This window comes from Rhodnius prolixus, unplaced genomic scaffold (genome assembly GCF_049639745.1).
Source record: "Rhodnius prolixus isolate KJV_2025 unplaced genomic scaffold, Rpr scaffold_12, whole genome shotgun sequence".
NCBI classification, from domain to species: domain Eukaryota; kingdom Metazoa; phylum Arthropoda; class Insecta; order Hemiptera; family Reduviidae; genus Rhodnius; species Rhodnius prolixus.
The window spans coordinates 6,930,484-6,944,948 of NW_027411635.1; the positions used below are offsets into that span (position 1 = coordinate 6,930,484).

A 14,465-nucleotide genomic window follows, 5' to 3' on the forward strand; every position below is an offset into this window, starting at 1 on the left:
AGGTTTTCTCAGTACTGTTAAATGTTGTGTTGATTAGCCGCTAGTGTTTGTATCGAGTCTTCATTCTGTTGTTCCTTATATAATGGAAATCACTTCAAGGTTTAAAAAAGCTCAACATTTATACTTTATTTTATTTGTTTGATTTTTTTATGAAGTAGGTGATGAATCAACATTATTTTCTCTGTCGTTAATAAATCAATATCCTAGTAAAAACTGAATAACAAAGAGCTAGAAGACTTCGGTTGTTGATATGTAGCCGCTTAGCAAATCTTCTGCCACACCTACACTTCCTCTCTTCTCAAAGATTGTGTACATCCATGTTTGTTAAAGTGGCTTCCTCATAACAAAACTTAGGTTACATATTACATTGACTCTTCACAGAAAGGTTGTTTATCAGGTTTGTGTAAAGTGGCTCCAGCTTACAGTAAAGTTTCTTTCCTACTCTACATGTCTCTCTTCGATGATATTTTTTATAATGCTCATGCAAATTTTGTAGTATATGGTAAAGAACTGCAACTGTAGACTAATGATCCACACTTCCTTAGTATGAGTTTCCACTACAACGATCTTCAAGAGTATTCAAAAACTAAGCTGCGAACGTTCCAAGAAGAAGTTAAATCGAAATTTTTAACCGACGAGAGTTATGCTGATCATGCTTCGCACATGGTAGTGGATCAGTTAGTGGATGAAATTGTGTTAGAAGTCGTGGCGGAGTATCATCGCGCTGTAGTTAAAGGTATGGTTCACCGTTTTAACTATTTATTAAATATAGTATATAAGTATATATTCTAAAAACAAGGAACACTCTATATGACAATGCAACTTACTAGAAACTAAAAGAGACTCTAAGGAAAAAGTGATGGTGTCAACTTTCTCTAATTTCCTTTGACAGACTTTTTCTTATCCGTCTGGTCATTTAAGGCAGGTCGTTGACAAATCTGAGAAATGGACACTTATACATTGTTGCTTTGTGCAAATAAGCATCCTAAATGAGAGAGTGTTATCTTCCGAACATGTGTTAAGTCCAAGTCGTATTTTGCTAAAGAAGACTTTGGTCTTATCTTAGCCGTAGGACACCAGTTCCAGCACAGCTGAGTTTTCAGCCTCAATTTCCTTGTAAAAATTGCTTGAGCAATTTCGAAGCACCCTTTTCCTTTAAAGAAACTCTCAAAAAGGATCTCACTTTAACAATGCCCCTCCCCTTGCCGGCAGATCCATTAGGATTTTGATGAGAACCTATTGACAGTAAAGTACGAGTAGCGAATATGCATCAAGCCCAGAACTGAAGCTGTCAATTCCTCCATCTTTTCTTGTATTAGTCATTTGTCTATGCCGAAGAATGTGAAGGAAAATACTGTCAGATTTCTCGAGTCACCAATTACAAACCTCAGTGTACGTGCTTGACCTTATTGGGACTTGCGTATCGCTTTTTAGAAGCTGCTGAGAGAATTTCCATGCCATACTTCAACAAGGGAAGGATGTAAGCTTGATGCGTTTTTATCAAAACCGCCTGGGATTAACCGCATATGATGCCGTTTTATCTCCAATCATAATCTGGATTCTGTGCATCTCCATGCTCTTCCGCATGTTTTTTTCCAACTTTTTGTCTAAAAAATTCCCAAATGTTTAGCTGGTTCTTGGGAGCTGATTTGATTATTTTTATGTCAATTATTATGGGAAGTCAATTAAGTGCTTCCATTTAAGGATAAATCCAAGAATTCAGTTTAAAGAAAGATTATCTAGATTTTTATTCTGTAAAATAAAGTTTTTGTATGTGTTTCACTCTAGGTGTTATTGTATTTTCTGATTACTGTTACATGGATTCTCTATATCGTTTGTTCTGGTCCTTACAGGTTATGCAGACCATGTTTATCCCACTAATGTCGAGGAGCAACACAAGTCTGATGCATTAAATAGGGAAATTGAATTATCTAGTGATATTATAGAGAAAAAAATTGAGGACATAAAATGTCCAAATTGTACGCATCCAATTAATGCGTCTAGATTCGTTCCACATTTAGAAAAGTGCATGTGCATTGGTCGCAGTAGTTCGAGAATCGCTTCCCGTCGAATAGCTACTAATTCAAAAGATTCAAAGTAAGTAATTATTTAAATAGCAGGGTTTATAAAAAAGACCGTTTTTCAATTGTTTTATTACCTTTAATTAAGATTTTTTTAATTTAAAAAATATATCTCATTATTTACTGATGTAAGCTACCTTGCTGCCGGCGATTCCTTGGGTTCGCAACATAAAAGGGCTCCAGTTTCAACTATGTAAATTTGATTTTTTTTTCGCTAAGAAAGTTATTGATAAAAACTGATAATCGGATGAAGCCAAGTTTAGGATTACAAAAAGTTCTATTGCATTTTTGTCAAGTTAAGTTGGCAAGTATCCATTCTTCTGGCGAGCTGTTTTGGAGTATCTACACGGCGCTATCCTGCAGTTGCTTTTTGCTTTTTCAGTAGTGCGTACTTAGGACTAACAGTGTTTTTAGTCATTACTAGTAACTTCTTCTTTTTATGGTACTACAGCCTATGTAGGGCCTTGACCACCACATTAATAGTTCTCCAAGCTTTTCTTCCCAGAGCTTTTTTTTCCATTGCCTGATTACCAGTTCTCTGAGGTCCTCTTTCTTTTCCTCAGTCCACCTCCTTTTAAGTCTTCCTACATTCCGTCTACCCTCCGGTCGGTTTCGATATTCTCTCGATACATTCTCTCGATATGTCCCAGCTGTTCCAGTCTTCTTGCTTTATCTTCAGCAACCAAATCTGGTGATCCGTATAATTGCTTAAGCTCCGTGATGCTTTTTATTCCCTAACTACCGTTTGGGGCCGCTACACACTACTGTTTGGAGTTGCTTACTGTCGCTCACATTTAGTGTCCAGGTTTTGCAACCTCACACAACAACTGACCGTATTACTGTTTTATAAACTCTCATTTCATAATAACGAGAGATATTTTTTGAGAGGATGTTATTCAGCGCAAACATACACCTACTTCCATCTCCATCAGCTGTTCTTTCTTTTATTTCGGTTTAAACTGCCCTATTTCGATAAATATGGCTCTTAAGTATTTAAACGCTTTAACATTTTCAAATGCTGTACCGTTTAGGTTCATGACCGGAAATTGTCCTCTTCTATGATAAAACCTGGAGGCTATAATGTACTTAGATTTTTCATTGTTAATTTTCAAACCCACACTTCTAGCGCATTTTTCTAACTGGTGGTAGTATTGCTAGTAACACTTCTGTTGAATTTTTAAACCATTGTCAGGTAGTTCGCTGTTGATGGAAGTCTGCCTATTCAATTTTTCTATTTAGATGAAGCAGTTCATACATCAGCAGATGTAAACTTTTTTTAAAAACTATAATATCTCGACGTAGACACCATTTTCTATAAACGTTGACAGTTAAATTGAGTATTTGAAAGGGCGTTAAGGGGCAAGATATATATATATATCTACTGTTGTTTTGAAAAAATGGAACTTTTTATTTAGAAAAACGATCTTTGACTGTGCTTTATGAATTTCCTACATTTTAAGATTAATTCAGTTTTTAACGATATTCCGCTTCTATTTTTCTATTTTAATTTCATCAAGTATAAGATGCTACATTTCGAGTAATACTTGAAGACGTTGAATATTTCAAAACCTTGACATTTTAACTTTTTTTTTTTTTTTAACTCAACACTACATAATAATAAATATTACTTTATGTAAAAATATATAGAGCATAATATATTATATATTAATATATATATATTTATATAAATATATATAGAGCATAATTCTTTATTTATTTTGCATATATTCCAATTCAGGTATTACTTCACACACTAATAAATTTACTTTCCAGGAGCAGGAAATAATGCTTAAAAAAAAAATTATTAAATTTAGTAAATAACCGCTGTTAGACAACTTAAAATTTACTTCTACATTGGGAATAGAGACTTCTGAAATGACAGCTCCCTAAAAACAATTAAAATACAAATAAAAAATTAATAAACATTAGAAATATTTCTATTGAAGAAGGACTACTTGGAATACTGCAAAGACTGAATGAATATCTTCTACTAGTTAACAATTAATTCTTCTGGCCCATCTCAGAGGTAGGAGATTGCAATATTGACTTATTTTGTAGACATTCTTTACGGAACTTTCAGACCTGTAGTTAACTGTATAGTGGGACTCCTAAGGTTGCGATTCACTTTAACCTTATGTCGATGTTAGATTTGGATTAATGAGGCATCTTTAGGCATGCTAAACACTCTAATAGATATGTAATATGCAGCTCTCATTAATATTATTGTGAAGGTTGCAATTCTCTTTAAATATTTAGTTGCGGCCTAAAATCTAATTAAAATTTCTTTCACAAGTGAAAGAACATCAATTAATTAAAAGGTCAAATTATACCTAAAAGTTCCGAAATATGTCTTGAATTTTAATCATAAAAGAAATATAAAACTTATTTAAAAATTTGTAAAGTAATATCGATAAAATATGTGTTACAATAATATTCTTTAACTAAATAAAAATGACAACGGCAAAAATAGCAGTGTAATTAAAACATAATATACTATTTTTAATAATAATATTTAAGGTGCGTCAACATCAGGTCTTTGGCGCCCGGAGCTTTTTTCAATGCACTGCCGGCGTCCGGACAGATAACATTGTCCATCACCGGACAGTGAGCTGTAAGAAGCTCCTAGGAAAAGAAAATCTAAGGGCTAGCAGCTGGATTCGCGTCCGGAACCTCCGCGTTGGAATCCAGTGTGCGCTAACCACTTACGTAATCCCTTCCCTTTTTTACTGACTTAAATTATGTTAAACATACTAAATTTAATATACGATATTATTAGCATATTACGAGGGTCGTTTGAAAAGTCCGTGCAAAAATAAAAACTACTTAATTTTTTGGGGTAAACCTTTTTTATTTTTCAACATAGTCTCCTTTTAGGTTTATACACTTCGTCCAACGCTGCTCTAGTTTGTTGATCCCTTCCGAATAATAGGATTTGTCCAAGTCCGAAAAATAGCCATTCGTTTCTGCAATCACCTCCTCGTTTGAATAAAATCTTTTTCCCGCCAGCCATTTCTTCATATTGGAGAACAAATAGTAGTCCGAGGGAGTTAAGTCTGGAGTATAGGGGGGATGTGAAACGAGTTGGAACCCTATTTCCATTAATTTTGCGACCACAACTGCTGAGGTGTGAGCTGGTGCGTTGTCGTGATGGAAAAGGGCTTTTTTGTGGGCCAATCGTGGGCGTTTTTCTTGCAGCTCGGTTTTCAAACGGTCCAATAACGATGAATAATATGCACCTGTAATAGTTTTACCCTTTTCCAGATAGTCGATGAGGATTATTCCTTGCGAATCCCAAAAGACAGTCGCCATAATCTTTCCGGCCGAAGGAACGGTCTTCGCCTTTTTTGGCGCAGATTCCCCCTTGGTAACCCATTGTTTAGATTGTTATTTGGTCTCAGGAGTGTAGTGATGTATCCATGTTTCATCCACAGTGACGAAACGACGCTTAAAGTCATGCGGATTCTTCTGGAACAGCTGCAAACCGTCCTTGCAACACTTCACACGATTTCGTTTTTGGTCAAGCGTGAGCAATCGCGGCACCCATCTTGCGGATAGCTTTGTCATGTCCAAATGTTGATGCAAAATATTATGTACCCGTTCATTCGAGATGCCCACAGCACTAGCAATCTCACGCACCTTCACTCTTCTGTCATCCATCACCATATCATGGATTTTATCAATGATTTCTGGAGTAGTAACCTCAACAGGGCGTCCAGAACATTCAGCGTCACTTGTGCCCATATGGCCACTCCGAAAATTTTGAAACCACTTATAAACTGTTCTAATCGAAGGTGCAGAGTCACCATAATGTTTATCAAGCTTCTCTTTAGTCTCCTGAGGCGTTTTGCCTTTCATAAAGTAGTGTTTAATCAACACACGAAATTCTTTTTTGTCCATTTTTTGAAAATCACTCGACTTCCTCGATTCAAACGAATGCCAAACACAAAGAAATAGACCGATCTGGCTGAAACTTGGTGTGTGTTCTTCCAAGAGATGCTACTAACTAAACATAACCTCGATACGCGCCAGTAGTGCTATCTCTCTGACTTTGCACGGACTTTTCAAACGACCCTCGTTTACCTAATAAATCGTGTTATACATAATAAATATTTAACAATTATTAAAAATCAAAATTCTCTAACTGGTACTAGAATGAATTCATTCTTGGTGGTCTTCAGTCTATTTCTTCAAGAATTATGTGATAACACATTGTTTATCTAAATATGTTAATCAATATAAGCGAAACTGAAACTAATTCATGGACCTTGAAATGAAGCCTATCACAGAAATAGATCTTTACATTTATCTATTAACTAAAACCTTTATTATATCTAGAGGAGCTTCCATTTCAATTGTTTATTCTATACAATCTATATTGCATTTACATCAATGTTATGATGGTTTTCTAATGTTCTTTTGCAAAATGATAATAGCAGTGATAATAATTCTGTGCTCCGTGTTGATTTGTAGTTACGCTGCGCTATCTGACGATGAAGACGATGAAGATTGGAATTCTGGGAGCAAAAAAAATAAGATAATAAAAAAGTTTGAGCCCAAAAAGAAAAAAGAAGGTGCCAAGAGATCAAATAAACTAATAAACAAAGATTTTAAACCAGGTAAGAAATACGAAAACTCGTCTGAGAAATTACAAAGTAAAAAGTGAAATTGGACAAGTCTATCTTGTTTCTTAATTATGAATGAATGTACTTTATTTTACAATTAGATACATCAATAGATTAACAAATACAGTTAGTACAAGTATTGTCGTCTGCCAGAAGTGCTGCAATACTAAATTTAATTGAGGATACATTACTTAAAATAAAAGAATCACAAAAAACTTCTATAGATCATATTTATAAGCCAGATAAACACAGTACACAAAATTAAATTACCTTATTAGTTTAAAATTAAAAATGAAAAACCAAAAAATTCCTGTAATTAACAGCTCTTTTAATAAAACCTATTAAACTCAAGTAATTACTTCCATTAAGATAACCTACCATTGTTGTTTCTGAAAAAATCTTTACTGAAATTAAACCTTAAATCTCTTCAAATAGCGCAGCTGCCAAGAAAATGGAAGACGTTTTCTGTTTTCCCTAAATTACATAGTGAGCAATGTAAGGTTTATAATTCAGGTCTAACAGTTCGCCCCGTATTTAATTATTATTATTATTATTTAAACCCTATCTCATGTCACTCGAAATTACTATTCAATTACGAAAAAAAACAATATCTGTGCATATAGCAGTAACTTTAAATTATAATTGTTCAACCAAATTCCACCTATCAATTTTCTTTAAGATCATTTAAAAGTAACAAGAATAAAAGAGGACTCACATTACACCCCTGCTGGACATTTTTTTTTTTTAATATTAGGTAATATAAGAAGGATACTTGCCCAACTCTCCAGGACAAAAAAAATATATATATATATTGGGGGAGAGCGAGAGAGGAAAACATCCGCTTTTAAGAGGATTGCAAAATTAGGCTATCACGGAGAAGTTATAAAAGCTCTTTTTTAATAAAAGCTCAGTTAACATGGCTCTAAACTGACGCAGCTATTGAGCCCCTTAATATGAGTTGCATGAATGAGTGTTTTCATAATGACAGCATCCTAAAGTTTAAATAAAAGCAATACTAAGTACGTGAATAACAAACGTTTTTTCTTTTGTACAATAAATAATTATTTAACTTCAATTTCTTACGGCAGAGGGAAAAATTCCGAATGCGAACTCAGCCAATAAGCTGATATATCCTTCAAATTAACTTATTAAGTATTTTCTTGCAGGTAATAAAAATGATTGCCGCAGTAAAGAAGAATGCGTTGATTGGTTGACTTCAACAAAAATGCAGCTATCTCCAATATCTTCTGTCAGGTAAGTTGATGTCTCATTTTATTTTATCTCAGCATTTAAAAAATTGTTTTGAATATGGTGATCAGCTTTCGGGCAACTGATTTTCTTCAACCTCATATTTTGGACACAATTTATTACTTGATGTTAGATGTTAGAATCAAATAGTTTGTTGAAATGGCACTTTACAGTTATGACACTCTTTCTCCAAAAGTCCCTCTAAAATTATAGCCCTCAGCTTTATTTCTTCTCTTTTCCAAGAGCTTCTCTGTAGCATGCTTTTAATTACTGTTTTGCACGAAGAGTACGAGTGCAGTGCGTTCCTCTCATCTTTATTCTTAGTCTTTTCCGAAAACTGCACTTCTTGTAATATTTTTTTCATTGGAGGATTAGACGCAGAGTCAGCTGATTTGGTTTTATCCCATTTTAGCCTGTATGTCTGCCTCTCTTTCCCTTGCCAAGTATGTTAGATTTACTGTGGAATTAATGTGATTATATTATGCAAATATTAGTGACTGATCAATATTAGTTAAGTTAACAAAAATAATAGTAAATGAAATAAAATTAAAATTAAATAATTACAAGAGTAATAAAACAATTAATGAGGGAAAGGATTAGCTCAGCGATTAGCGAATACTGGATTCTAACGCGGAGACCCCGCGCTCGAATCCAACTGCTAGCCCTTAGATTTTTTTTTTCTAGGAGATTTTTACAGCTCATTGTATGGTGACTCACTGAATAGAATCCATGATGGGTGATCCATTTAAAACGCACCAATCGCAAATAACTTTTTAGGAAAGCGGAATTTTGAAAAAACCCTCGAAGTAAACTATATGTTTTTTTTTGGTCTAGTTTTCAAATTTTTCACTCCCGATGCTGTATATTTATTTTTGGCGGAGTTACGGCCAAAAACCCAATTGGGGTTTCATAAGGACCACTGGTTTTGACAAGGATTGTGAAAACTACATAAAAAATTGTGAAAAACGACGTTGACCCCGTTTCGATAGCCCTAATATTTGTCGAGATATTTAAGATTAAATTTGCTATTTTATCAATTCGTGAACGGTTTTCAATGTTAATTTTCCACCAGAAGTACACGTTTTGGGAGGTCCTCTGACTACAAAATTGTTATTTGTGACGCAAAGAACAAAAATAATAATAATTAAAGATTTTAAAAATGTAGTGCAATGTAATGGTTATGGGTGAGTCAGAATAAATTTGTTTTACCATCAACTAAAAGCAACCAACACATCATTTTAATGTACCCTATATGCAAGATTTCGTGACCTACGATTGCGGTAAGAATATGTTGCCAGGGAGGGGCGGGTGTTGTAGTGGTCAAGAGCGTGGTTTTGTAAGTGGGTGATCCCCAGTTCGAATCATTCGAACTGGTAATCTCTCACTTACAAAGCCACGCTCTTAATCATTAGACCAACAACCTGGCAAGATATTGTTACCGTAATCACAGTTCAAGAAGTCTTGCGTACGGATTTCATTAAAATGATGTGATGGTTGCTTTTATTTGATGATAAAACTAATTTATCCTGATTCACCCACAACCATTACATTTCACTTCATATTTTAAAATCTTCAACTATTATTATTTTTGTTATTTGCGTCAAAAATAACATTTTTTGCAGTTAGTCCTCATAAGGACCTCGTAAAACATGTATTTCTGGTGGAAAATTAATATCGAAAACCGTTCACGTATAGATAAAATTGTAACTTAAATATCTCGACTAATATTAGGGATATCGAAACGGGGTTAACGTCATTTTCCACATTTCTTATTTACTTTTCATAATCATTGTCAAAACCAGTGGTCCTTATGAAACCCCAATTGGGTTTTTGGCCGTAACTCCGCCAAAAATAAAGATACAGCATCGGGGGTGAAAAATTTGAAAACGACCGAAAAAACATATAGTTTACTTCGAGGGTTTTTTCGAAATTCCGCTTTCCTAAAAAGTTATTTGAGATTGGTGCGTTTTAAATGGATCACTCTGTATATCTATATAAATGGAATATATGCATAGAAATTTCTCTAAGACCCATTTTTTCGGACTTAGGAGGTTTCAAAATTTTTATCTTGGGTGAAAATTTCAGTCCGAATTAATTACTTAATCTACAACTCCAACTTTTTTTTTCTTCTTCTTCTTTCTTGTTTTTGGCCTCTTGAGCTTAGCAAATCAGCCATCAACTCCAACTTAATTTGTAATGTAACTTATAAAAAAGTCGGTTAAGAATCGTTCTGCTGAAACTTATTTCTTATGAACATAATTTTGGTTTCTGATTTCATACAGTGCTCTGAAGAGTGAAGCATGACGATAACTTGGGAAAAAAGTTCTCCTACTACTCATTACACATACACGCACAGCTCCAACTTGTAGCTCACCTGCTTGGCTCGTCAGTTCTAATATTTATTTGATACACCTACATTAAGTCTTAAAGGCAGCAGTAATAATTACAAATTATCTTTAAAAGTTTTCATGGAAGCACTTTGAATGTATTGAAAATATGAAATAACCTTATACAATTTAAATTAAAAGTTAAACAAAATTAAAAATTAAAAAACTACACAGGACTTTACACCGTTCAAAGGCCAACTGACATTAGACAAAAACCTTCTGCATGTGACATTAACACTAAATATCAATTAGTGAAAATAGCCCTTATAAATAGCTGCTAGCTCTTTTGAACAACGACTGTGGGGCTGTCAGCTGGATTAATGATTTTTTTTTAATCGTTACCAATAATCAATAAAGATAGCGTCAATAAACTTCTCAGGCCATCGAACAGCTTTAATTTACCATCGAAGTTTGACGCTTCTTCTTAAATCCGCTGATAGCTGAGCCTTGTTATGAGCCTATGTCTATTGGAATTATGGATACAGTGTGTCTCCAGTCTCTTGCTCTCATCTCCAGTAACTCCAAGAGCCATCTACCTTATCTTTTAGGGCAACAATAGAAGATTAGCTGCTATAAATTTTGCAAAGAATTCAATCTGGGACGCTGACGATGTCCTGGTACGGGTCGTGTTAGGTAATGATGGCCAATTCGTCGCATACAGCAGCTCAGACAAATGTAATTGGCGTATATTGTTTAGCTTGTATACAAGATTAAAGAAAATTGGGTCTCAATCGACTGAGTAAAATTCGGATTGATAGTTTTTGCCAAACTTTACTATAGTTTTGGTAGCGTCTAAACGAATTAGAACTTGTTAAATATTCCATTCATTGAATTGCGAAACATAGACATACAATTTTCTCTAAACCCATTTTTTCGGACTAAGGAGTCTTCAAAACTTTTATCTTGGAAGAAAATTTCAATTCGGAATTTGAAGCAGTAAGAGCATAATTGTAAAAAAAAAGTATTTCAAAGAATTATTTCGTTTCAGATTAAAAAAAAGCGTGCCAGATTTGGACACAGAGGCCGAAGACACCTCGACCACACCATCTCCTGCGGATTCAAACTCGACGTCTTCCGGATCTGCATCGCGGAGAAAAGACAGGGTAACTACTTTATATTGAATCCACAGTACTGATATTGGTATGCCCGCCATAGTATACCGCCTTTCCAACTTTCTTTAAGCTCTTAAAAGATCTCCGGAGTACCATAAAATTGGATGTTTGGAATACTGGATGGAGGGAGTTAACATAATATAGAACGGATAATTGTATAAGTTTAAATTTACTGTTTCGTTTAGATGCTAATGACAATAGACTTTTGGTCAAAATCTTCAACCACAATTCTATAGAATCCAGCTGCTGGCCCTTAGATTTTCTCTTCCTAGGAGCTTCTTACTGCTCACTGCCCGGTCATGGACAGAGTTATCTTTAACGAGAGAACACTGTCCGGAGGCCGGTAGTGCACCGATGTTATATCATGAAAAATAAAAACAACTGAATTGCTTACACGTATCTCATCTGATCAAATTCAAGCGCACACATTTGGTTAACTAAAACTAGAAAATTTGTTATTTCAGGTGAAATCAAAAAGAAAATTGACCAAGAACTCCAGATTTTCAGAAGAATCAGATTCCCTGGTAAATTCATTATTTTAGTTCGTACCTTTAATAAATTTAACTAATTCAATAAGTAATAATTTTTTTCACAGATTTTGCGATGATAGATGCTTTTATAGCGAATCAGTCGGACAGTCATAAGCAAGTTGTGGCGAGTAAAAAAAAAGAAGTTTCTTCTTGTGTAATATAGGTAGTTTGTTAGTTGAAGTCTCGTTCGAGATGCGCTAATGTGAAAATCATGTCTTTTGAATGTGTTAGTTCTACAGTTCTCAATAGTTGTTAGTAATGAAATTTGGCACGTATTGCGAAGAAAGAGGAAATCAATGTTGCATAGTTAGAAATAATACTATCGAGCTGTTTTTAAGATAAATGTGAAATAAATGTTATAATTCTTAATTTTTAGTAATAAATAGTGGGTCATATACTAGCTGTGTGTCATCATTAGGACTTTGATTTATTGTGGACTGCAATATTTTATTTTGTATCTGGTATTAGACATTTTCATTCATAATAAAGCCTACAATAAGTTTTATCTACATGTCGGGCTTAAAATTCATTAATTCGTTAAATAAAGGGTAAATAATTTAAAATAATACATTATAAACCAATTAACTAAGTAACAATTAATGCCAAATAGCCTAAGAAGCTACTCTGTTTCTAAAGAGTAAAAGTTTCTAAAAACGGAAAGAAATTTAAAAAGAAACAGAAGTTCTCCTGAAAATCTGCTAGAAGTATAAGTAAAAGAAAGCAGATTCTGGGTCAAGAGAAAAGATGTTTCCAAAAACAGAACAAGAAGTCGGAAAAATGTCAATGGTGCAGTTAATGGCTCCGTTCAGTATGCTTTTAGACTCGAACAATTTTACTACCAGAGCGGATATTGTCACATTGAAGAAACATTATCTGAGGAAAATAAATTTCTGAGGGAGGAAACTGAAATTTACTAACGTCTGATGTGATATCTGTCAGCTGACAGCAAAGAATGTTAGAGGTAGCCCATAGGAGCAGTAATGTGATTTTCTGTGGTTTTTAAAAATTAGACAAAGAAAATGACGAAACTTTGATCTATGTAATAATGTACCCCCTGTGCCAATAAGCAGCAATAATCTCAATTTTTCTATGAGAATAGAAAAATTTTGTGCTGAAAATAGACCTGGATAATTTGTTGAAATATTTATTATTTACTCTAGAGAGTGCAAGGTATTTCTAAATTCACAATCTGGAGCAAAATAAACATTGCCTACTTATGGATTTACGAATGTAGGTTAAGTAATGTGAATATTCAATTAAAATTTTTATCTATTTCATATTTTTCCAAACGAATGCCGCAATACTTCCCCTTGTTCTACCTTTGGTATTTTATGTAACCGCATTAATATAAATCGTTTACACTTACAAAAATATTATATAACAATTTGAGGTTTAGACATTTAGTTTGCTCGTATTGTAATTATTTAAATGATATCTTGATCGTGCTCATGTGTTCACCTCCAAGTTTTAATTCTTTCTAATTTAAATTAAGTCATCCTGTATATTTTAAATGCTCAAAAAATTATAAAATACCTCGCGAGGAACAAATCCTAACAATGTGTTTTCATATAAGTCATACTAAAAAATATTTGAAATGACATGGAAGGTGGTGGTGCACTTATTCCTCGATTTACATGAAGGATAGGAATCAAAGTATACCTTGATCTAAGTTGTACAACTTTTTCACGGCGAGTTGCCTTTATTTATCTTAAATTCATCTTTGACAAAATCAATAAAACAAGAATCAAACAAGTGAAATAAAAAGTAAATTTAGATATATATTTGCCAGATGGTTTGAACAGAGCAATAAAGCGCTTCAAGTTAAAATGCAGATCAGAAGTTCCATAGCCTTGAGCACATAATCATTTTGATGAAAATCAAAATAAAAAAGATTATAGCTAAATGTAAACAACTGACTTAAATCTTTGTTCCGTGAATAACATTGGTAAGTAATAATTATGGTAGAAATATCACGCGCAATTTCTTTGGGTGTTTCAAGGTTTAAAATAGCATCCGTACCGAATTCTTTTTGCATATTAACTGATTGTGCATACCAGTTATATTTATCTGTTTAATCAGAAATGTTAATTTTTTTTTTTTTAAATAGGGTTCTCGTAAATTCAAATAACATACTTTTAGAAAGTCTATAATCTTCCATTTCAAAAAGTTACACCAACCATTAGAGTTATTTTAAAATCTTCAACTTAATATGAAAAAGGTCAAATTCTAAGCCGATTAAAAAATAGTAATTAAAAACATGAAGGGCAGGTTCCTCTTTGAAAATTAAAATCATGATAGAACACCGTGCTGATAGTAAAATTCATTTATTTCAACGTAAAATAAAAATAAAAGTACAAATGAATAACAAGAAGTATTAGGTAATTCATTAACATATTTTAAAGTTATTTAAATTCATTTTATGTAAACACTTCATAAAGTAGAACTGCAAAATTATAAAAGATTTGTTCAGAGTTTAAAACTATAA

General features: G+C 33.5%; 1 protein-coding gene across 3 annotated transcripts; it reads left to right on the plus strand.

Annotated features, from left to right (window-relative positions):
• Positions 1-12,332, plus strand: Sgf11 (SAGA associated factor 11kDa). 3 transcript variants are annotated; one of them, XM_074142734.1, is made up of 8 exons: positions 1-99; positions 546-736; positions 1,854-2,097; positions 6,552-6,697; positions 7,870-7,957; positions 11,327-11,441; positions 11,915-11,974; positions 12,046-12,332. In XM_074142734.1, exons 1-8 carry the CDS (start codon positions 83-85, stop codon positions 12,055-12,057), a joined length of 873 nt encoding a protein of 290 aa, XP_073998835.1. In that variant the 5' UTR covers positions 1-82; the 3' UTR covers positions 12,058-12,332. The 3 variants fall into 3 exon arrangements, with proteins under 3 accessions (XP_073998835.1, XP_073998837.1, XP_073998836.1); XM_074142736.1 differs by having other exon boundaries at positions 79-99; positions 497-736; XM_074142735.1 differs by lacking the exon at positions 1-99 and adding an exon at positions 257-397 and having other exon boundaries at positions 497-736.
• The last annotated feature ends 2,133 nt before the right edge of the window (positions 12,333-14,465 follow it).